A 24,807-nucleotide genomic window follows, 5' to 3' on the forward strand; every position below is an offset into this window, starting at 1 on the left:
GGATTGATGATCCATCTGGGGTTTTAATTGGCTCACTCTGCTGCCAGGTGGAGAAGATAGACGACCTTCTAACTTGATCAGATGAAGATGCTGGGAAACCAGTTAGGAGGCTGTGCAGGAACCCTGGTGAGAGGCGATGGAGGCTTGGAATGGGGTGGGGACAGCAGAGGGGCAAGAAGGTATTGAAGGCATGTTTTGAAGCCCAAGTACACAGGATTGCTACAATAGACTTGGGATAGATGAGATGCTCAGGTTCTCAGCCTGAGTACCGAGGCGGGTAGAGTTACCATCATCTGAGATGGGGAAGGCTGCTGGGGAAGAAATATGGTTGAGGGGGGGGGGCACAGTAATTATGCATTTAGGAAAGCCAGATGGTGCTCTTTTGCCATCAGGATTCCTGGGAATGCAGGGCCTTCAGGCCAAACCAAATAGCACCACAGGCAGCCTCCCCTGGCACCTGTACCCACAGAAATAGGCCCCCTAGATGCTTCCTCATGGTTTACAAACTCACAGGGCCTGATTCTGACTCCAAAGCGCAGGTCTGCAAGCAACACTGCTTTTCTTTATCTTCGCTAACCTGCTTGATTCTACCTCTAGCCCTCAGCCTCTGGCCTGGTGTGTGGGTCCTACACACTCCAGGACACTTAAGTCATCCAATGAGACCCTTCTCATCTGCCCCTGGTTCCAGCTGCAGTTTTGTTCTTGCTTGGAAAGCAGGGATCCTACTGAGGCTGTGCCCTCCCCAGGCACATCTGCCATGCAGCCATCCCCTCAGAGGCCTGGCCACTTCCCAGAGCAGGACTGTGGGGGCAAGGTGGGGCCGCTTCCTGGGAACCACAGACCTCAGCCCCTACTCACTTGGGTTCCTGCTTCCCTGCTCGCAGCTTCTCAAATGCCCTTGTCCTTCCCTACCCATGGATACCTGGCATCATTGCATCTGTAGGCTTGGGCCTTCATAAGAGAAAGTTGGAACCCAGACTTCAGACTTCTCGTTGCTGGCAATGAGAGAGAAAGGGAAAAATAATGGTCACACAGTCTTTAAAAAGAGCTTACTCCTAGCATTCTAAGAGCTTTACATACCTAGCGTGAATTCATTTAGCCCTTGTCTCTATAAGGCAGATGCTGTAATACCCTTATTTGACAGGTGATAAAACAGGCACAGAGAGTTTAAGTTACTTGGCCAGAGTCACGCAGCCAGTAAGGGGCTGAGGTGGGATGCAGATCCAGGCATTCTCTTCCGGATCCATGTTCATGCCCATGTAATTTCTACAGGGAAAACAAGTCCAAATTACCAGTTGAGTAGGTGATCCCAGAGCTCATTCATTCACTGAGTTCTACTCTACCAGGCCCTAAGGCCACAGGATGAAGTAAGACAGTCTCGTCCTCCCCTTAGCTGGCATGGGGTGGCGTGCAGGCCTGCAGGCCAGAACCCTGGACTCTTGTCCTCTAGCATCACTGACGAGAACAAAGAGCTTAACCTTGAGCAAGTCATAGCCCCTCCCTGGTTCTCAGCGCCCTGATGTCGATGGAGGTCTTACCCAGTGCTAGTGGGTTTGATGCTCTCCAATATTCTGTCACTGGGCAGGAGGCCGTGCATAGCTTCTCAGGGTATGGCACAGTACTTGCTGCCCAGGAGGTGGCAGATCTGGGTGGCAGGCATTTCAGGCAGCAGGTAAGGAAGAAGGTGATGCCCCCTTCCCACCAGAGCATGAGGCAAACCCCTGGCTGCCCCTTCCCCTGCTCACCCTCTGACTGCCACTCTCCAGATTCTCCACCCTGCAAAGGCTGTTTCTGTTTTTGTTTTTAATTCAATCATTTATTTATTTTCAGCTGTGCTGGGTCTTTGTTGTTGCGTGGGCTTTCTCTAGGTGGGGCAAGCGGGGACTACTCTGCTGCCCTGTCCGGAGTTCTCATTGCAGAAGCTTCCCTGTTGATGAGCACGTGCCCTACGCGCACGGGCTCAGCAGTTGCGACGTGCGGGCTCTAGGGCACTCCGTTTTCAGTAGTTGTCACTCATGGGCTTTGGGAGTGGCCTGCAGGCTCTAGAGTGTGGGCTCGGGAGCTATGGCACATGTGCTTCTTTGCTCTGCAGCATGTGGAGTCTACCGGACCAGGGATCAAACCCCTCTCCCCTGTCTCGCAGGCAGAGTCTTATCCACTGCGCCACCAGGGAAGTCCCCAAGGCTCTTCTTGATATTATGTTAATATAGTTTTGCCATGATGCAAACACCAAGGCACAGAGGGGCAAGGGCAAGGTCACTTTCCCTGAGTTTCAAAGCCCTGTAACGCTGCAGGCCCCAGTGGAGGTTGCCAGGCAACCATCACTCCCACAGGATGGGATCAGAGACAGATAGCAAAGTCAAGCGAAGGGGCCGAACCTTGTTCTGCAGTGTTCTGTAGGGCAGAGCCAGGGCTGCTGTGGGTATGTCGGGGGTGGGGGCGGTTAACAGCAGAGCAGCCCAGAAGTAGGATGCACACCCAAGAAGTGATGAGTTGCCTGAACCTGGAGGTTTAGAGACTGGATAGTATGCAGGTCAACCATGCCCACAGGCTCCAAGATTGGGCATCTGAGGTTGTCCTGCATTCAGCCCCTAGCAGCAGGGCTCTGGGAGCAGTTTTTGACCTGTGACTTTCCCAGTCTGCCCTCGGGCTGCCCTCTCAGGACCCACCTTGGCTGCCTGACTGGAGGGAAGGGAGCACGCTAGCCTGGGCACAGGAAACACAGGTTTCCTTTAACCCCAAGTCCACAGAATTGGAGACGCACCAGCTGCAGAGAAGACCTCTGAGACCATGTTTATCGATATTGTTAATAGGATTACCAGTGGTAACTAGTACTTTCTGATTTACATCTATGGTAAGTCATATTTTATTTACTAGTGTTTTCTGATTTACTTCAATGGTGCCTTAGAAATACATTTTAAGGTCAAAATTAATATCACAGAAAATGTTTTATGCACACACTGTCTTCTCCTTCCTCTCACCCCAAATCTAGTCTAAGCTGTCAGAGAGAACCATCTAGATCTCACATCTGACCGTGTCACTGCTGAAAAGCATTTGGTGACTCAGGATAAGGACAGACCCTTCCCAATGCATCTGGGATCTGTCCCTAGCCTCATCTCCCCAATGCTTCTTTGACACGTCACACTCAGGGCCCATACTGTCCTCGGAATGGGCAGAGCTCATTCCTCCAGCTTGGACACCCCAACCTGGGACACCTTGGCAGTCTGACAAACTCCTATTCCTCCTTCAAAACCCAACCTCTATTAAGCCTCTCCAGCCACTCTCCCGTTCCCCATTGCCACCTCTGTTATCTGTTGTGTTTGGTCCACATTTCTATGGGATTTCTTTTGCATCACTGTGTAATCACTCATCTACATGTCTGCCCAGCCTAGATTTCCATGACTGGGTGGGTCTTCCACCCCTTGAGGTCCATGGTTCCTAACACAGAGTCCCAGTGCGTATTCACTGAGTGACTGGTAACTTGGCCACCATGAAGCTAACACCAGGCATCTCTTAAGAGAAGTCTGGGTAGAGCCTGGGGAAAGAACTAATCTAACTTCCCAGCTGCCATTAAGACCAACAGCACCAGCCATTTATTATATTAATCATCTACTATGTGCCAGTCACATGCTTCTCACTTCACAAACATCACCCATTTAGTCTTTGCAAGAAGACAGAGAGGTGCTGGTACTCTGGAAAGCGACTGCCTGGATCTCATGACTGACCCCCAGCAGCAGACCCAGCACTGAACCCAGGCCTTGGGACAGCGAAGCCATTCTCACCAGCACCCTAGACTGACCCTCTCCTGCCTTACCATAGTCTCTGGGTTTGGCTGGAGGTCAGCATCACCCTCTTGCCAACTACCACCCACTCTTGGGACATGGTGAGGCTTCTGGGTCTCCTGTCCCTGAACCCTTCTGCCTCTAAGCTGAAACCTACAGGGAAAGGAAATGTCATGCGTGGATGCCAGCATTCCATCTCTTGTTGATGAGCACTGTCCTCATCATGTCAAGGTGGCCAGCCTGATTAGCTCTGAACATGGGAGAATCCCTGTGGGAGTGGAGAGCTATTGAATCTATGTCCCGGTTAGCCGGGTGTGACCCTGGTCGCTGGGAGCCCTGAGAACAGCACTTTGGTTGAATGAGACCCCCACGGCCTAATATCCAGATGCTCACACAGGTTCCGCGCCACCCATTACTCCCTTGCCAGCCTCACCCAACCCCTTCCCAGCATCACTGCTGAATGGAAATATTAGGAAAAAAACAAGACATTTTGCAAGCAAATGCGGTGTGTGTCATCATCCAGACTCTTGACTTGTGACATTAACTGCCTAATCTTACCAAAAGGCAGAAGGGAATGACTAATGAAGAATATCTGAAGAACAAACAACTCAGAACATGGGGATGACTTACAAGCAGCAGTTGTTAGTCCTAGGAAGGTGTGAGTAAGCCTCCACCAGGCTCAGGTAGGAGGGAGACCTCCCAGCCCCCTGCAGGGTAATATCCGGCCCCGCCTTCCCTAGCTGGTGATGACATTTGTTTGGTAAGGGAGCAAAATTCTAGGATTTTAGACACGAGCTCTTCCTGCTCTGTCAGTGGAGAAACAGAGGCCCAGAGCTGGAGTTGCCCAGCGTCTCACAGGACTTGTGGTCAGGGTGAGAACCTGGGTCTCCAGACTCCTGGTCCTTTTGTGGCTTAATGGCACCAGCAAGAGCCAGCCTGCCCTGAAATAGAACAGAGTCCATCGTTTTTCACAAATTGCATGAAAAGTACTCAATGGATGGCATTTGCTCAGTTTCTTTCAACCTTTTCTCATAAGCTTTTCAACCATTTTTGCTCAGCCCACTAGATTCATTTTTATTATTACATCTTCTACCTGTACTTGGGTTATTTTTTTTCCCTCTGCTGAAATAGTTTCTTAAAAACCTGACTGACTCTGTTTTGCAAAGCGGAGACGTGCCTGCTAAAGCCTGGTCATATTTCCTAAGGGAAATGCTGTTCCTTGTCCTGTGGGTAGAATTGAAGCACCAGCATTTGCCAGTGTTCTGAGAGAATACCTTGACTTCCAGGAACTCTGCTACCTGGTCTAGTTGGGAAATCGTAGTTTTAATAGAAGGATCTGTCAGCCCAGCTTGGAGGGGGCTCAGGTGCAAGGGCACTCCCCGTGGGGAGGAAGGAAGTAGACACCTCTGGGCCTGCAGTGGCTCATCAGTGGGTGCATCCCGGGAGCTCAGTGGGGTATCCGGAACTCTGTGAGGTCAGGTGTCTTTGTTCTCTGTGGCCCAGGGCCTAGCACACAGTTCAGTTCAGTTCAGTTCATTCTCTCAGTCATATCTGACTCTTTGTGACCCCATGGACTGCAGCACGCCAGGCTTCCCTGTCCATCACCAACTCCCAGAGCTTACTCAAACTCCTGTCCATCGAGTCAGTGATGCCATCCAACCATCTCATCCTCTGTCATCCCGTTCTCCTCCCGCCTTCAATCTTTCCCAGCATCGGGGTCTTTTCCAATGAGTCAGTTCTTCACATCAAGTGGCCAAAGTATTGGAGTTTCAGCTTCAGCATCAGTCCTTCCAGTGAATATTCAGTACTGATTTCCTTTAGAATTGACTGATTGGATCTCCTTGCAGTCCAAGGGACTCTCAAGAGTCTTTTCCAACACCACAGTACAAAAGCATCAATTCTTCAGCACTCAGCCTTCTTTATGGTCGAACTCTCACATCCATACATGACTACTGGAAAAACTATAGCTTTGACTAGATGGACGTTTATTGGCAATGTACTGTCTCCACTTTTTAATATGCTGTCTAGGTTGATCATGGCCTTTCTTCCAAGGAGCAAGCGTCTTTTAATTTCATGGCTGCAGTCACCATCTACAGTGATTTTGGAGCCCAAGAAAATAAAGTTTTGTCACTGTTTCCATTGTTTCTCCATCTATTTGCCATGAAGTGATGGGACCAGAGGCCATAATCTTGGTTTTCTGAATACTGAGCTTTAAGCCAGCTTTTTCACTCTCCTCTATCACTTTCATCAAGAGGCTCTTTAGTTCTTCTTCCCTTTCTGCCATAAGGGTGGTGCCATCTGCATATCTGAGGTTATTGATATTTCTCCCGGCAATCTTGATTCCAGCTTGTGCTTCATCCAGCCTGGCATTTCTCATGATGTACTCTACATATAAGTTAAATAAGCAGGGTGACAATATATAGCCTCGACATACTCCTTTCCTGATTTGGAACCAATATTGTTCTATGTACAGTTCTAACTCCTGCTGCTTGACATGCATACAGATTGCTCAGGAGGCAGGTCAGGTGGTCTGGTATTCCCCATCTCTTGAAGAATTTTCCAATTTGTTGTGATCCACACAGTCAAAGGCTTTGGCATAGTCAATAAAGCAGAAGTAGATGTTTTTCTGGAACTCTCTTGCTTTTTTGATGATCCAACGGATGTTGGCCCAGTAGGTGCTTCTTAAGTGCTCATGGGCCTGCTTGGTGAGTGGATCTTGGCCTCTGCTGTGTAGCAGTGGTTGATGTCCTGGCATTCTGAGTGCAGGTTGGAAAAGAACTTGCAGACACAGAGCATTTCAGATGGGAGTGAGCTTATTAAGAACAAAGAGTTGAGGTAATGTGGGGGCTGTGAGCACAGTAGGCCAGCCTCCTGACAGACCAGGGAGAGCCAACGGGACGCTGTTAGAACAGCTGGCCAGCTCAAGGGAGAGCTGATGCTTTACATGGGTTGGTAGCCAATTTTTATGGCCTCAAGACTAAGAAAATTTCTGCTTGAAGGGTGGCATTAGGTGACTGGTTTGGGCGCAATAGGGTGAGTACCAGGGGGGAAGGTTTGGGAGGAGGGGCATTTTTGCCTAATTTGGAGTCAGGAGTCTGGCCAGTAAGGATCAGGGCAGGTTTTGGCAATGGTTACAATGAGGCTCTGACAGTTCCAGAGGTGACCTTGGATCTGGGCTCTGCATCAAAGGCCTCACACCTGTGACCTCAGTATGGGGCTCCACAGTTGAGTCAAAGCTGTATTCCTCAGACAGAAATGAGGAGCTGGGTGGGAAGATGGGAGCTGGGGGCTAGTTAGGAAATGTTGAGGGGTTTGGTGTCTGTGTGTGTCTGGAGTATGAACCAGTGATGGGGGCAGCTTGGGGGACCATGGGTCCAAGGTGAGACAGGCTGGGAGGGGAGGTGGGCAGCAGAGGCAGCAGCCCACCTAGCTGATGGGATTCTGAGCTTGGAGAGCTCCTCCCTCCTCTGGGGGACTTGGGCACCCGAAAACCTTGAGAGATGGCCATGTTTGGAGGTTCTTTGTGTCTTATCAAATTCTCTGCTCCTTACTCTTGGGTCATGTGGCTGCTCTGGTTGACTGGCCCCAGGCCAATTGTGAAAGGCGTGGGGAGGGAGTCATGTCTTCAGAGCCCGCTGCCTGGCTTCTAGTCTCAGCTCTGCCATCTCCTGAGGTGTGTGTGACCACGGCAAGGTAACTTGATCTCTCTGCCTCATTTCCCTCATCTGAAAAATGGGGACAGTAATGAACTCTCTCTCACAGGGTCGTTCTAAGGATCAGGTGAGCTGATACTTGAAAAGCGCTTCAAACAGAGCTAGACACACATTACATGAGGTGGAAAGTAGAAATGTTGGTTGTTCCTGTGTTTCTCCCATCCCAAACTCCTCACTGGCCCAAATCCCAGGGCTTCGACCTTGGCCACAGTGTTCATGGTTTTCCTTCCTTCTATACCAGGTCTTGACCAATAAGAGTCACATCTGGAACGAGGAGGAAGTGTGGCGGATGGAGATCTACCTGTCCCTGGGAGTGCTGGCCCTTGGCATGCTGTCCCTGCTGGCTGTCACCTCACTGCCATCCATCGCGAACTCACTCAACTGGAGGGAGTTCAGCTTTGTCCAGGTAAGGTAGCCTGGGCCCTGCCTCTCCCATGCAGGTGCCTTCCCATCCACATGCTGCCTGGGCTTTCATAATCTGTGCAACAGAACCTCTCAGTCCACTGTCCCAGGAGCCTGGCAGGCTCACCCAGGTCTCCTGAGAAAGGGGCTGCCTGGGACCAGCTCATCCTCACAACATCTGGGGAAGCCAGATTTAGGCATGTGAAAAAGTCAGATGGCAGAATGCTGAACCCTGGACTACACGTTCTCAGTTTCTATAATTCTTGGGCTTCTGAAACAAAATCCCATAATGTGGAGTCACTGGACATGTCGCTTATCTGGCTAGGAAATCAGTGAGCCCTTGAGTGAATCTAGTGGCCACCCAGCACCCTCAGATCATCCGGACCCTGTTATTCCCTTTGACCTCTTGATTCATGCAGAGTGGATGGGCATGAGGGCCTCCAATTTATAGGAAATAAACCACAGCATTTCCCAAAGGACACCACTCCTACGAAAAAGGACATGTGGGGTCAAATACATTTGGGAAAAGAGCTGCTGCCCCCTGAGTTAGTCACAATGCACTTTGGCACATCAAATTAATGTCTGCCACAAGCAAATCTTGTTCAGCTGACTTACTTGAGTCGTAGCACCCTCCCTACCCCACTTCCCCCCACCACCACCACCCACATAACAGCTATCTACACTCTACAGAACACACTTAGGAAGCTGCTACTAGTAGCAAAGGTTCTTCATGCATTTATTCACTGTTTATTGATGCATACTCTGCACCCAGCATTGTGCTAGACCTGTGAACAAGCCAGGCATGCATGTGTGCATGTCCGGTTGCTCAGTCGTGTCTGACTCTTTGTGACCCTATGGACTGTAGCCCTCCCAGGCTCCTGTGCCTGTGGGATTTCCCAGGCAAGAACGCTGGAGTGAGTTGCTATGTCGTCCTCTAAAGCCAGGCATAGCCATGTTTTAATTTTAAGGACAACTGGGAAGGGACATTTGCATTCCTCTGGCATCGCCCACTGTTCTCTATACAGAGCACGTGGTCAACCCCCTGGTACTGACACACTAACTCACCCACTCCAGTGATGAGTGCTGACTAATACTGGGTTCTACCATCGACGTGGTATCAGGGCAGGGAACAGCTATCACTTCCACCCCCACTGCCAACAAACATCTGTTGCATATCTTCTCTGTGCAGCAAGGACACAGCATGAGATTCCAGCAGGGACACCAGTGGTGTGGTACTCTTATATAATCCCAATTTATTGTTCCTAACTGGGGACATGTGCACACCCTAGAACGAGACAGAGTTGTGGTGTTTTATGTCAGTTTCTGACTCTCACTGGCTCTGCTCATCTTGGAAGGTCTCTGGAGGAATGCTCAGGCCTGACTACATGCTGGCAAAAGAGGGGAAGAAAGAATCTTATTTATCTGCCACTAATCCTCATGTGTCAAACACACAAATCTGGGATTTTCCAGTTCCTGCCTGGAGTCTGCCAGGGTGCATGGTTTATCCACAATTAAAACAGACTGCAGTTTGCTCCCCTCACCAGAAAGTTGCTTCCTTAAGCAGCCATAGATTACAAGCCCCGGCTCCTGCTGCCAGAGAAAGCCGGGGGATTTGGTTTTGTTAGCAAAAGCTGACAGGGACCTCAGCAGCCTCTCTGCTTTACATACTGAAGAGTTGAAATACAAATAGGAAAGTCCTGCTGATGCTGCAGGAAGAGGGGGGTGGAAGGCCAAGAGAGGGGTGGAAAGGCAGGGTTTTACTTGTGGAAATCCAGTGCCCACATTCTGTCCTCAAATGCTTTATCTCCCAAGAGTGCTGACATGGAGGAGGAACAGACTTGTTCCAGCTCTGGAACCATGGGCAGATCATGTGCGCTCCCTAAGCCTTACCTTACACTCTTGTGAAGTGGAGTGAATTCCCTCCAGAGGTGCTGCAACTCATTGTGCAAGATTATGTGTAAAACACAAATACAAAGTGATTTGCCATTATTCTTAGGGCATGTGCCGCATTTCCCTGATCACTAAGCTACCAATTGCCCATTTCTGAGCCCAGCAGGAAGCAGCAAGAGACTGAACTCTTGAGTCACTCAGCACTCAGGGGAGACCAAGAGACTCCCCTGAGGGCCTTAGAACAGTCCAAGGCAGGGTTTGCAAACTGCAGTGGACACTCATTGATGGGTCATGAAATCAATTTGGGGGCTACAAGAAGCTTTTCAAATAGAGTAGAGTGTCTCCCAAAATGTCAGGGCACTTTACATGTTCTGAGCACAGACATCTCTTTTTCAGTTGTATCAGTAGTTATACATATGTGTATAGACATCATTGTGTCCTGGGTGGTAATGAAAATGCGATTCTTATGGTGAGCTGACGTCAAAAAGTTAGAAGTCACAGAGCTCTTGGAGAAGTGCAGATACCCAGGACTACCCCAATCTATGGGTTGGCTCTAGAATCTGTCTTTATAAGCTCTTTGAGTGACTTAAGTGCGTGCCATGCGGTGTGTGACAGTCTCTGAGATGGCGGAGCCAGCAGACCTGGGTTTCAGTCCCAAGACCACTACTGACCAGCCCTGCCCCACTAGACAGTTTCTAAGCCTCTCTGAGCATCCTGACTGTGGCCTGACTTGTCTGTGTCCGCCTCCTGTGTTGAGGACGTGTGGAGTGCATGACACGTGCACCCAGGGGTGGCTGTATACTTTCTGAGGTGAGCTTCTCCGTAAGGTAAGCACTGCTCTAGAACGAGGAGTACCCTGACTGCATTTCCTTCCCCAGCCAAGAAAGCCCGCAGCAGGTCACCAGGGCCTAGAAACTGACTGTGGAGAAAACGTGGTTCCCAGTGCGCCTGGCCTGACCCCTGGGTCTGCAATGATTTACTGAGCTGCTGCTGCTAAGTCGCTTCAGTCGTGTCCGACTCTGTGCGACCCCATAGACGGCAGCCTACCAGGCTTCCCCGTCCCTGGGATTCTCCAGGCAAGAACACTGGAGTGGGTTGCCGTTTCCTTCTCCAGTGCATGAAAGTAAAAAGTGAAAGTGAAGTCACTCAGTCATGTCCGACTCTTCACGACCCCATGGACTGCAGCCTACCAGGCTTTTCCGTCCATGGGCTTTTCCAGGCAAGAGTACTGGAGTGGGTTGCCATTGCCTTCTCCATCTTGATGCCTTCAAGCCATCAAAACAGTGTGTTGATTCAACAAGTTGACCTGTGCTTACATTCCTGAGGCTGTTTTCAAAGTTTTTAATTTGGGGTTTTGTTTGTTTGGGTGTTTTTGTTGCTGTTGTTTTGGGCTGTGCCAACTACTCCTAATGAAGCCAGTTAAACATTGTCAGATTGCAGAATACCCAGGTCAGTGCAGCTCAATTGGAAGAGAAATTAGGGTTCAGTTCTTAGCACCTCAGTTCTGCCCCATAGTTAGAGGAGCTGCCTATGGCCTTGCCCACTCTAGCCACTTGCCCGAAATAGTAGCAGAGGCCTGCTTTGATCCCAGCCTTGTAAGCAATGGTCCAAAGCCCCTTCCCACCACAGTAGCTAAGCACCGGCAGGAGCCGGCAACAACCGGTGGTTTCTTTCTCACTAACAAGCCTACATATAATAGAAATGGCCTTAGCTTGTTGTGGGGGTCATTAATTGCCCCAAGACCATGCCTCCCTTTGGCTGTTCTGAGATTTTTAAATTGTTCCCAAGGAGAGTGAGTTTTAGGGAAACAAACTTGCTGGAGTCATCCAGGCTTCTTGTTGGGATTGGAAAGTCAAAAAGCCCTTTGTCACTGGCCGGTCTTTGGCTGTCAGCCCTCTCTGTGAGCCATCAGCCCGAGGCTGGGGCCTCCTGCCACCCGTCACCATGGGATCCTGGATGGCGAAGGGAAGAGGACGTCTGAACGGGAGCAGGTCCTTATTGCCTCCCAGGGCATGTCTTGTTTGCCCAGCACAGTCCATCACTCTCCAGATCAGGGCCAGAGACAGTGGAGAGCATGGGCAAAACACTGGAGCCCCAGAACATGTCACCACGGGAGGTGTTTAGGCCTCACTGGGGCTGCCAGGACTTGTTCCTGGGCCAGGGTGGGTTCTCACTGCTGTAGCATCTGGGAAGGTATCACAGTGCAGAGTGTAAGCCCATTCAGGCCATGGGTGGGTCTTTGTCGAAGCAACAGAAAGGACTGAGTCCACCCCCATCAAACAGCCTGAGCAGAGGGGCCACGAAGACGTCTCAGCCTGAAGCTAGAAAGTCTCAGGTGAGGAGAATCTCCCATATTGGTGATTCTTAGTCCTGTCTGCCAGAGAAGGCAATGGCAACCCACTCCAGTACACTTGCCTGGAAAATCCCATGGGTGGAGGAGCCTGGTAGGCTGCAGTCCATGGGGTCGCTAAGAGTCAGACACCTGGCAACTTCACTTTCACTTTTCAGTTTCATGCATTGGAGAAGGAAATGGCAACCCACTCCAGTGTTCCCTGGATGAGTCCCAGGGATGGCAGAGCCTGGTGGGCTACCGTCTATGGGGTCGCACAGAGTCAGACACGACTGAAGCAACTTAGCAGCAGCAGCAGCAACAGTCCTGTCTGCAAATAGCATCATTGCTGAACTTGTAAAAACTACCAATGTCTGAGCCCCATCCCAAACCAATTTAATCTGAATTCCTAGGACTGGCGCTTGGGCATTAAGATGTTCCCCAAGCTCCCCAAGTGATGTTACTATGCAGCCAGATTTGAAAATAGTCTCCGGCTATGAAAAGGCACATCCCAGCCATCTTAGCAAAACCCAGTGAATTCATCTGAGTAAGGAGAGCAGTAGTTTGGGCCTTGAAAGTTGTTTGGGAAATAGGGGAGTGGTTGGAAGGCTAGTTGAAGATTTATTCCTGATGGAGAATTACTCTGTGGTCAGATGAGGACTCTGTGCTTATAGTTAGCACTCTTTAAGACCCTACTTTCAGTTACTTGGGATATATACCAGAAGTGGAATTGCCAAAGCACGTGGTGACTGTTTTTTAATTCACTGGGGAATCACCATACCATCTTCCGTTGTAGCCACACTCTTTCCACTCCCACTAGCAGCAAGTGCTCCAATTTCTCCACATCCTCACCAACACTTTTCTTGTTTTGCTTTGTTTTTAGTAGTAGCCCTCCTAATGGATGTGGAGTGGTTTTGATTTATATTTTCCTGATGTTGGGCATCTCTTCATGTGTTTACTGACCATTTCTATATCTTCTTTGGAGAAATTTCTATTCAAGTCCTTTACCTATTTTTGAATCAGGTTTGTTTTTGTTGTTGTTGAGTTTAAGAGTTCTCTATATATCCTGGATATTAATCCCAAATATTTTCTCAATGCTGGGAACTTCTTTAACCCGAGTCTTCATTATCAATAGATCAGAACTTAGAAAAAGTTACTCTGGTTCAGAAGTTGCTAGGAGATTTGGAATTCTTGACGGGTCTGGAAGTGACTCTGGTTACATGTGACTCACAGTCAAGATGCCTCCCATTTGGGGGCCAACCATTTTCATAAGATACCTGAAGTAGCTGTGGGTAGCACAGAGCCAACCATGGCCTTTCCCAACAGGCTGTACTGAGCCAAGAAGTTGTTAAGGATGTGATAAAAAGATCCTTGAGGTGGTCACAAAGCCAAGAAGGACCAGAGATGGCTAAGGAAGGATAGAGACCGGATCTTTTGGCAGCTAGTATTTTTTTTCTTGTTCAGTCACTAAGTCATATCCAACTCTTTGCAACATCATGGACTGTAGTCCACCAGGCTCCTCTGTCCATGGGATTTTCCCAGGCAAGAATACTGGAGTGGGTTGCCATTTCCTTCTCCAGGGGAATCTTCCCGACCCAGGGATTGAGGTCGGTAGTTGCGGCTCCTGGGCTCCAGAATACAGGCTCAGTAATTGCTGGGCATGAGCAGAGTTGCTCTGAGGCTTGTGGGATCTTCCCCAGTCAGGATCGAACCCACATCTCCTGCACTGGCAAGTGGGTTCTTTACCACTGAGCCACAAGGCGAACCCAGCTAGTATTTTACTTAGGGTTAAAATGTTATATTTGTGAACCTATTTATGAACTTGTATGTACAGCCATTAGAAAATATTTATTATTACTATTTTTAGTAAAAGCATTACAGGCAATTCTTCTGAACCAGTTACTGAGGTTCACCGTCCTGGGTTTACACCGGGGCGGGTATAAGCAAAGCGCCACCCATGCTAGTGAGGAGTAAGCATGAGGTACGGTAGTAAAATCAGACCCACTTAGAGCTGTGTCTGAGGGGAGTGAAAACAAGACAGCATCTCTCAGCCAAGCCCCTGGATTGATGCTAACAAGCTGGGCCGGAAGGAGATCCAAGAGGCCAATTACAGCTTCTCCGTGGAAAGCTCAAAACCAACCTGCAAAAAGCACCCTCAGGTACCATGAGGTGTGTCCTTGGAGAAAATGCATGTGTGTTCATTGCTTGATGGGTCATTGCATATTCCTTATGCAGGGCACACAGGTCTCCCCTACCAGGACTCTCTCAGTGCCCTGTACCCCCTCCCCAACCTCTACAAAGCCCTAACCCTAGGTGCCCTCTGCTCTGCACTGTTGCCTGCCAGGTCTGGGGGCTGCAGAATGCTGCATCAGTACAGCGCTTTCCCCACAATTCTGACTTCAACTTTTTTAATCACTTCCTTTTCCCTGAGGCTAATGAAGTGACTTGCCGAGGGTCACAGTGTCAGTTGAGGCTAGCACCAACAGTAAATCTGGAAGGCGTCATTTGTAGTTTGCAAGAAACCCTGCCTGCAAAAAGATTCCCAGAGGCTGGAGTTACAGATCAGCACTTCTTGGCTATTTTCACATTGTGGTCCCCATAGAAAGTCGTGTTTGTATAGCACTTGGGGTGATGAACTGCTCATGGCTGGAAGTGACCCACAAAAGCCCACACCCGGCTCAAGGGTGGGATGCTCTGCTGTAAGATGGCCTGGACTATGCCCATTCGGATTTGTGATGGTCTTGATCTCCTTAGCATCACTAATCTCCTTCCAGGCAGGAGAGTAATCCTGGTAGGGTTTGTACCTGGGGTGTTTGTAGCTCAGAGCATGGGCAGGAAGTAAGGGACCAGTACCCACAGGCAGCATCTCTGTGGTGCTATGGGCTTTGTATACAGCATGAAGACACCTAGCCTAGAGGCCCCTGAGAACCATCTTCACTGTTGGTGCTGAGGGAACTTTTTGCATTGTGTTTTATCTTTTCTTTTTTGGGGCCATACCCCACCCAACAGCCGGAGAAGGCAATGGCAACCCACTCCAGTACTCTTGCTTGGAAAATCCCATGGACAGAGGAGCCTGGTAGGCTACAGTCCATGGGGTCTGGAAGAGCCGGACACAACTGAGAGACTTCACTTTCACTTTTCACTTTCATGCATTGGAGAAGGAAATGGCAACCCACTCCAGTGTTCTTGCCTGGAGAATCCCAGGGATGGAGGAGCCTGGTGGGCTGCTGTCTATGGGGTTACGCAGAGTTGGACACGACTGAAGCGACTTAGCAGCAGCAGCACCCAATAGCATGTGGTATCTCAGTTCCCCAACCAGGGATGGAGCCAGCGTCCCCTGCATTGCAAGGCAGATTCTTAACCACTGGACCACCAGGGAAGTCCCTGTGTTTATCTTTAAATCAACTTAAAATCCACTTGTTTTTTTCTTGGCCTTATGCCAAATATTACCTGTGAAATTATGATTTTGATATGCTAGCAGACACTTATTACTCTATATGCATGAATATATACACAAAACTACTAACGTGTTTTTAAACTTCTTTGAATTTAATTCCATCTTAAGTCCTTTGGCAGCCACTAGAGGTATGAATAATACAGTTTGGGGAAAAGCATTGTTGTTTTATTGAATCCTTATGAATCAATCAATTCTTACACACATTGGCATATAAGCATTGTTCCTGTCTTTCTGTTGGGAAAACTGAGGTTCAGAGAGTTTTGGTAGCAATAAGATCATGTAGAGAGTGAGTGATGGTGCTGGGATTTGAACCCAGAGCCCCACTAAAGCCACGCTGCTTCTTTCCCCTGTCATTGGCGGGATCGCTACGTCCATCCTCACCCTTACTGCAGCCTTCTTTTCCCCCGCAGTCCACTCTGGGCTTTGTGGCTCTGGTACTGAGCACCCTGCACACGCTCACCTATGGCTGGACCCGTGCCTTCGAGGAGAGCCGCTACAAGTTCTTTCTGCCCCCCACCTTCACCCTCACCCTGCTGGTGCCCTGTGTTATCATCCTGGCCAAAGGCCTGTTTCTCCTGCCGTGCGTCAGCCGCAGACTCACCAAGATCCGGAGGGGCTGGGAGAAGGATGGCTCCGTCAGGTTCGCACTGCCAGTGGACCACGCCCTGGCCCAGAAGACAAGCCACGTGTGACAGGCCTGCACCCAGCTCCGGGGAACCAGACACAGGCAGGACAGTGCCCGGAGTTTGCCAGGACTTCTCGATCATGCAGGACGGCAGAATTACACACAAGTTGGTGGGCCGAGGTCTGGATTCCTGGGATGTGTGTGCAGTAATATTCAAAAATATATATGTCCACATGTATTTCATATAGATAACAGGATTTACAATTACACTTATTAGCTCAAAAGTTGAGTCCCTGAGATTTCAACCTGTAGATTTCAAAGCCAGTGCCAGATGTTAGGAGAAGGGCAGCTCACACTTGCAACATCTGCGGAGAGCTGAGCAAACTTGGCACAGAAAAGGCAATGAGAGGCTGGTACTTTGATGATTGCATCCATGTGTGCGCACCCCTGCCCCCTGCCCATTTTGCTACTTTCCCTAGGCGTTTGCAGAGCTGAGGCTCTCGGGTAGCAGGGCAGACAAGAGCTCTGCCTGGAGCCCAATCCAGGTGCACAGGGCTGACCAGTCACCAGGGAGCAGAGTGCCGCCCTTCCTTTGGCTGCAGCAGGAGGCCAGGCGGGGTTGAGGGCACTGGGGGTGAGCCCAGGTCTGTGCCCAGGGAACCACCTGAAGGTTCATCCTTTGCCAGGTTAGGAGGTGGGAAGGGGGAACAATTGGGGCTGAGGCTGCTACCCCTAATCCTCCCTGAGCTGGGGAGATTTTTTTTCCTAAAAGTCAGAAATCACCCCGCCAGCTGCAAATTGGTCCTCCTGTGGGAGTGTGAAATCACCTCCTTACCGGAGCCACTAATGAACCCTGTCTTGAGAACAAGTGTACTTTTTTTCTTTCTTTAAGTTGGTGATGACTGTTCTTTAAACCACTGTGCCTTCTCACCTTGTAAATCATTAGTTTGAACGTCTCCCCGAGAGCAGACCCTCTAAAAGTTGGTTCAAGGGGGAGGGGAAAACAATGCCTGCTTTTCTCGGGGCCCCAGCCAGAGGGCTGAAGGATGGATAGTCCTCACTGAATTGTCCTGTGGAAGAACGCTGGGGACTTTTCTAATTTCCTGCTGCCGCCAGGCAGAGAACCTGCCTTCTGAACACCCCAAAGCTACACTGGCTCCAAGTTCTTCCTAATGCAGGGTTATGTTTCAAAATAGCTGTGGGGGGTAAGGTGGGAAGCTTTTCCACCAAAACCACAAACGGGAAACACTGCTGCCCCGAAGCACAAGAGAGGCCACAGGCCATGTGTCCTTGGATTGTATGCTGTCCCTCACTGATTCATACTGAAACTTTTTATTTCCCCTGTGGAGAGAAACAGCTGTTCTCAGCTAAGCCCCCAGCCCCTGGCAGCATCGGGATGATGTGTCATCTCTGAACACAAAGCGGCGCGGTCTGCTGGAAGACATCAGTGAGATGTACCCTGAAAGGGGACGTTGGTCATGCTTATATTCTTAGGTCGCCCAGGCCAGGGGGCATCGTGTTGTTCTATCACAAAGTCCGACTCTTTGAGACCCTGTGGACTGCAGCTCTCCAGGCTTCCCTGTCCTTCACTATCTCCCAGAGTTTGTTCAGATTCACATCCATTGAGTTGGTGATATTAGCTAACCATCTCATGAAATAAAGAGAGTCAGCTGGAAAAAGCTGACCCAGGAGTGCCACAGAAGAAACGCTCCTGCTTCCCCATGGAGACTGCATGAGCTCATGTCTGTGCAGCGCATTAGGGTCCTTGAGTAAAAAGGAAAAAAAAAAGGAGCCAAGTGCAAGCATATCTCATTAGGCCAGGGACTGATGGAGGGAAAGCAGTACAGACAGAACTGCCTGCTTCCTGCGGATGTTTCTGTCTGCTGCTCGAGAGCCGAGCGGCGTGAGCTTGCCTCCCAGATGGGGCCCTGATGGAGCGGCAGCCTTGGCCTCAGAGAAGCTCACTGGAAAGGCGGTGGGCGAAGCAGAGATTTCAGCATTTGCTTGACAAAAATGCCCATCAGTTTCTTGCTGATAGGAAGCAGGGAGAACATGGGCAGCTGGGACTCACCAAGGATTGTCAGCCCCACTCAGTATTAGCTGCCCTTTTCCTCCGGCCCTCCCTGGGCCTGGGATGTTTCCTTACACCAAAGATGCTGACACAGAGCCAAGTCTAATACGCTCCCTCCCCTTCCCTGCCCACCTTCTGCTACAGGTGCTCCTCAGGGGGGCAGGTGCAGCAGAGGACCTGAGCACACCCCAGCTGGACAACCTGCTCATGAAAGGCAGGGTGGGCTGTGTGTTTGGCCTTGACCTGGTGTCATCTGCTGCTCTTCCATACCTCACCAGGCAGCTGACAACAGCACCCCCGTGAGAATAAGTCACTCCCTTCCAGCCTGGGAAATTCTCTGTGCCTCTGGGTACAAAAGTGCCTGAACCAAAATGCTCTGGAAACCTGAAATGCCATGGTATGAGGTTGAACGTTTAAAATCTATGCTATTGAAACTGCGTGTTTTGTTTTTACCTTGAGGAGCTTGTCTGAGAAGCAGCAAAAATAAACACCTAGCCTTCCATGAATTTCAGGCTGTTATTTTTGTCTCATTGATCACCTGCCCATTCATTGGTTCACTGGCCCAGTGGGCCTTCTGATTAGAATATGCTCTGAATCAGGTCATCTGCAAGGTGAGCACAGAATGGCCTGGGTTAGCACTGAGGAAGAGACATGCAGACCTGCAGCAACAAGGCCAGTGAGGACACAGAGGAGACCCAGTGCTGGGGTATTGAAAAGAGCACCAGGAAGACTTCCTGGAGGGAGCAGTGTCTGTGCTGTGGTCTGATTAGAGCAGCAGTGATCCTCAAGCCATAATGTCCACAGGAGTTGCATCAGGATCTTGTCCACACCTCGATTTGGATCCATGGGTCAGGAATGAGGACTGTGCATCTTAATAAGTTCCCAAGTGCCACTTATGATGCTGATCCTTGGATGGAGTGACATGGGCTTCGATGGCTTTCTTAGTGTCTGCTGTGCCACAGTCTGCAGCCCACAGCCAGTGCTTGTCTGCCCCAGTAAGCTTCCCCTGGACTCTGGTTCCCTGGCTGCCCTGGTTAGATACTGCTGATGCTGCTGCAAACCCTGTTCTCTTAAAAGTAGACGGAGAAAACACCCCACCGGCCACAGTCTTGCCCTCTGTGTGCTCCATGTAGGATGCTCCCAGGTGGTCCCGCACATCGGCTCTGGGTCCATCAAGAAAATAGGAACTCTTCAGAGAACACCCACCTGTCATGCAGTCAAGCTTTTCTCCTGAAGCAACCAGAATTGTCTCGTACCAGGAAATAATAAAGAAACCCATGTGCAGAAAGCAATCTAGTGGTTGAAAACCATTTCTTGGGAACAATAACCAAAAGATGGCCTTGCCATTTTGAGCCTGTGAAAAGAGTTTTCCAAAATAAGAACCACAGCCAGAAAAAAACTTCACTACAAATAATTTTCAATAGAAAAACAAAATCTTGTACTTGGAGGTTTGCAAGCAAGCATCCTCCCATGCATAAGGCTGGCAGAGGTAAGTTTAAAAAGAAGGGATAAAGTAAATGAAAAAATATCCATTATTTTGGTAGCTCACATAAGAACTAAGGAACAACCAAAATAACTCATATTAGTTAAAGAGAATTATCATTCAGCTATTTGAGAAGCTGAATTTGTTTCAAAAGTAATGAAGGGGGACACTGGGAAGTGCAGAAGCTCACTTGCACTGGATCTCTTTAGAAAGAGGAAATTGGCACTGCTACAGCAGAAACTCTCAATCTCCCCAGACTAGCACCAACTTTTTCTAACAAATATGCTGAAAATTCCTTTCTATGAATGAAATTCAGAAATAATATAAACTACTATATGTAGTTTTTTCCCAACCCAGGGATCATACCCAGGTTTCCTGCATTGCAGGCAGATTCTTTACAATCTGAGTCACCAGGGAAGCCCTTTAAATCAACATAAGGTCTTAATTGAAATATAAAGTAGAAACAAATCCAAAGTAATTTACACTAACATATATCAAACCAGTCAATCCTAAAGGAAATCAGTCCTGAGTATTCATTGGAAGGACTGATGCTGATGCTTCTCCTGATGCAAAGACCCTAATGCTGGGAAAGACTGAAGGCAGGAGGAGAAGGGGGTGAATGGATGAGATGGTTGGATGGCATCATCAACTTGATGGACATGAGTTTGGGCAAGCTTTGGGAGTTGGTGATGGACAGGGAAGCCTGGCATGCTGCAGTCCATGGGGTCGCAGAGTAGGACACAACTGAGCGACTGAACTGATATGTGTGTGTGTGTGTGTGTGTGTGTGTGTATAATACTAATAATGAGTATAAATTATTATAAGTAATGATCTTACAGTAAGTAAGTTGGTATTGAGAGAAACACAATGATATTCAACTAAACACTGTTGACCCTCTTTAAAACTAATGTTTTAAAATAAAGGCTAGAGTTCCGCTGCTGCTGCTGCTGCTGCTGCTGCTGCTGCTGCTGCTGCTGCTGCTGTGCTGAGAGTGCTGTCGCCGGGCAAAAAGCCCTCTCAGGTTGGAGGGGAGCCATGAGCCGATTCCTGAATGTGTTACGAAGCTGGCTGGTGATGGTATCCATCGTAGCCGCGGGGAACTCACTACAGAGCTTCCGAGACCACACCTTTCTCTATGAAAAGCTCTAGACCGGCAAGCCAGACCTGGGGAATGGCCTCCAAGCTCGGACCTGTGGAACCTGGACACTGCTCTCGTCAGTGGTTCGCTGCCTCTGCGCCATCGACATTCGCAGCAAAGCGCTCTACTGCATCACGCTCTGGGCCTTCTTCCTCGCACTGGGACACTTACTCTCTGAGTTGTTTGTATCTGGGACCGCGGCTCCCACGATTGGCATCATGGCATCCCTCACGGTGGCAAGTATCTCAATCCTGGGCATGCTAGTGGGGCTCCAGCACCTAGAAGCAGAACCAGGATCCAGACAGAAGAAGAGAGACTGAGGCCACCATCCCCACGTTCAACTTCATGGCTCGCCTCTTCCTTCTCTATGCTCTTCAGTTTCATTTCTGCTCCATCATCCACTTATAGCCTTTCACATTTGGGGTTTCTTTTCTTTAATTAAAAATGTTTAAAGATATTACATGCATACGGAAAGTCAGTGCCATTTAAATGTATGTGAAGAATCAGATTCTCCAAGCCAGGCTTCAGCAATACATGAACCATGAACTTCCAGATGTTCAAGCTGGTTTTAGAAAAGGCAGAGGAACCAGAGATCAAATTGACAACATCCGCTGGATCATGGAAAAAGCAAGAGAGTTCCAGAAAAACATCTATTTCTGCTTTATTGACTATGCCAAAGCTTTTGACTGTGTGGATCACAATAAACTGTGGAAAATTCTGAAAGAGATGGGAATACCAGACCACCTGACCTGTCTCTTGAGAAACCTATATGCAGGTCAGGAAGCAACAGTTAGAACTGGACATGGAACAACAGACTGGTTCCAAATAGGAAAAGGAGTACGTCAAGGCTGTATATTGTCACCCTGCTTATTTAACTTCTATGCAGAGTACATCATGAGAAACTCTGGGCTGGAGGAAGCACAAGTTGAGATTGCTGGGAGAAATATCAATAACCTCAGATATGCAGATGACACCACCCTTATGGCAGAAAGTGAAGAAGAACTAAAGAGCCTCTTGATGAAAGTGAAAGAGGAAAGTGAAAAAGTTGGCTTAAAACTCAACATTCAGAAAACTAAGATCATGGCATCTGGTTCCATCACGTCATGGCAAATAGATGGGGAAACGGTGTCAGACTTTATTTTGGGGGGCTCCAAAATCACTGCAGATGGTGATTGCAGCCATGAAGTTGAATGACGCTTGCTCTTTGGAGGGAAGGTTGTGGCCAGCCTGGACAGCATATTCAAAGGCAGAGAAATCCGTCTAGTCAAGGCTGTGGTTTTTCCAGTGATCATGTATGGATGTGAGGGTTGGACTGTGAAGGGGGCTGAGTGCCAAAGAGTTGATGCTTTTGAACTGTGGTGTTGGAGAGGACTCTTGGGGGTCCCTTGGACTGCGGGGAGATCCAACCAGTCCATCCTGAAGCAGGTCATTCCTGGGTGTTCATTGGAAGGATGGATGCTGAGGCTGAGGCTCCAATACTTCGGCCACCTGATGCGAAGAGCTGACTCATTTGAAAAGAACCTGATGCTGGGAAGGATTGGGGGCGGGGGGAGAAGGGGACAACAGAGGATGAGATGGTTGGATGGCATCACAGACACAATGGACATGGGTTTGAGTGGACTCCGGGAGTTGGTGGTGGACGGGGGTGCCTGGTGTGCTGCGGTTCATGGGGTCAGAGAGAGTCGGACACGACTGCGCGACTGAACTGAACTAAACTGAAAGAATCATTTTAGAATGACGTACGTCTGTCCAAATCAAGGAACTGCCAATATATCTGAAGCCCACTGTGTGCCCTTCCCGCACCCACAGCCTCTTCCAGCACTGCTTTTCCAGCCTTCTCCTTTTTTCATTTTATTTTTAACTGTTGACTTGACTTGTTTGGTTGGAAGATGCAAACTGTGAAACTTCAAGCTGCTAATTTGCCCAGAGCATTGCCACCAAGGACTGCTTTGAGGGGTTGTCCATCCAGGTTGGGTTTCTCTTTGCTGCTGGACCCCAAGACTCTGAACCATCTGAGAGACAAGCAGTTCTTCCAAGAAGGGCTCCCCGGCCAGTGAGTGTGGCCCCTGTCCTTGCACCTACAGGTGGATCAGGGTTGGAAGGGTCTTTTAGACCTTCCAGTCAGCTGTATTTGTGTAATGAGACTTGTAATAAATAGAGAAAACTTCTGCTCTGATCCGTCCTGGTACTTTGGCTGCCTTTAAGCCTAGAGTGCTCCTGCCCCCCTCTGAGGCCTAGCAGAGGAAGATCCCAGCTTTCTGCAGATCAAATACACCATAATGAGTAGGACAGCGCAAGACCCAGGTAAACTTGGCTGCCTTTCGTCTCCTGTTCATTTCTAATGAAGTCAAATCTTCCTCCTCTCTGTCCCCACCTTCCAAATTCTGAGCACACAACTGAACAGCCAGAACCCTCTCTTATTTTCTTCACAAAGAAGAAACAGGTTCTTGAGAAAGCAGAACCGGACAACATGGAAGAAACAGCTGTATGAGCATGAAAAGCACACTGGAGCCCAAGGATAAGGCACTGGAGCAGACGGCTGCCATCCAGACACAACCCTGAGCACCTCCACACTGGCGGAACCCTCACCCACAGTGTATAGATGCGAGAACCCATTCGCAACTTCAGCGAGTGTTTACTGAACACTTACTCCATGCCAGACACTTGGGAAGGAAAAATGAATGACCCAGGCAATGTCCCTGTAGTCAAGAAACAGACTGTCAAGCCCACACCTGAAAGAACAACCCCAGGCAGTGCTAAGACTCTAGAAAACCAGGTACTGTGATTTGGAAGAGGAGGGAGGTACAGAACCTAGAGGGGTGGGATGGGGTGGGAGATGATGGGGAGTTTCAAAAGGGATGTGAGGTATGTATACCTATGGCTGATTCATGTTGAAGCTTAACAGAAGAAAACAAAATTCTGTAAAGCAATTATCCGGGGTTCATGTTTGGGAACACATGTAAGAATTAAAGATTTTAAAATTTAAAAAAAATAAAATAAAATAAAATGCAAAAAAAAAATTAAAAAATTAAAAAATAAAATAAAGGCTAAAGAAGTGTGTGTGAGAGAGAGTGTGTGTGTGAAACACAATGAGATTCAACTAAACACTTTTGACCCTCTTTAAAACTAACGTTTTAAAATAAGGGCTAAAGAAGTATAAGAGAGAGTGTATGTCTGTGTGTGTGTGTGCGTGTGCTCATGTGAATGTTGGAAACAGTGTTGAATACTATGGAGAAGTCAACTAGGGTAAAAACCAGTAAATGTCCACTGAATCTGGAAATATGGAAATTTTAGGGTGAGAATTTCTATGGAATGTTGGGGATAAAGTAAAGACTGGGAATGAGAGAGAAGTAAGGAAGTCGAGGCTAGTTCTAGATACTATTTTAAGATTTGGCTGTGAAGTAGGGGAGAGAAAGGGTTGGAGAAATGGGGGATTAGAAGGATAGTTGGTTATTTTTTCCCATGGTTCTGACCTGAACATGTTTTAAATGTTTCTGGAAAAGAACAAAATGAACTGGAGTCTTTCAAGAAGAGAGAGAAAGAGGTCCAAGTTCTAGAGGGTATAAGAAGAGATAAGGTCTAGAGCACAGGTGGCTTTAGTGCATATATTTGAGAAAACCTACCCCCTAAAATTGGGCTTCCCCAGCGGCTCAGTGGTAAAGAATCTGCCTGCAATGCAGGAGCCGCAGGTAACACAGGTTTGATCCCTAGGTTGGGAGGATCCCCTGAAGGAGGGCATGGCAATCCACTCCAGTATTCTTGCCTGGAGAATCCTATAGAGAGAGGAGCCTGGTGGGCTACAGTCCATAGGGTCGCAGAGAGTCAGAAATGACTGAAGCGACTTAGCAAGCACACACACACCCCAAAATTGGTAACAAAAGCACAAGTAGGCAGTCTTTGAACAAAGACCACCCTCC

General features: G+C 48.8%; 1 protein-coding gene and 1 pseudogene across 2 annotated transcripts in view; both read left to right on the forward strand.

Moving 5' to 3' along the window:
* Window positions 1-18,749, forward strand: part of STEAP3 (STEAP3 metalloreductase) — a 51,837-nt gene extending 33,088 nt beyond the window's left edge. For both annotated transcript variants that reach the window (XM_068967271.1, XM_068967272.1), the window contains exons 4-5: window positions 7,737-7,901; window positions 15,984-18,749. In XM_068967271.1, coding sequence (XP_068823372.1) covers window positions 7,737-7,901; window positions 15,984-16,265 — 447 coding nt within the window. In that variant the 3' untranslated portion in view covers window positions 16,266-18,749. The remainder of the gene's footprint in view (window positions 1-7,736; window positions 7,902-15,983) is intronic.
* A 2,038-nt stretch (window positions 18,750-20,787) lies between these two features.
* Window positions 20,788-21,210, forward strand: LOC138075314 (ergosterol biosynthetic protein 28 homolog pseudogene; annotated as a pseudogene).
* The last annotated feature ends 3,597 nt before the right edge of the window (window positions 21,211-24,807 follow it).

The sequence above is a fragment of the Capricornis sumatraensis genome, chromosome 3, assembly GCF_032405125.1.
Source record: "Capricornis sumatraensis isolate serow.1 chromosome 3, serow.2, whole genome shotgun sequence".
In the NCBI taxonomy this organism is placed as follows: domain Eukaryota; kingdom Metazoa; phylum Chordata; class Mammalia; order Artiodactyla; family Bovidae; genus Capricornis; species Capricornis sumatraensis.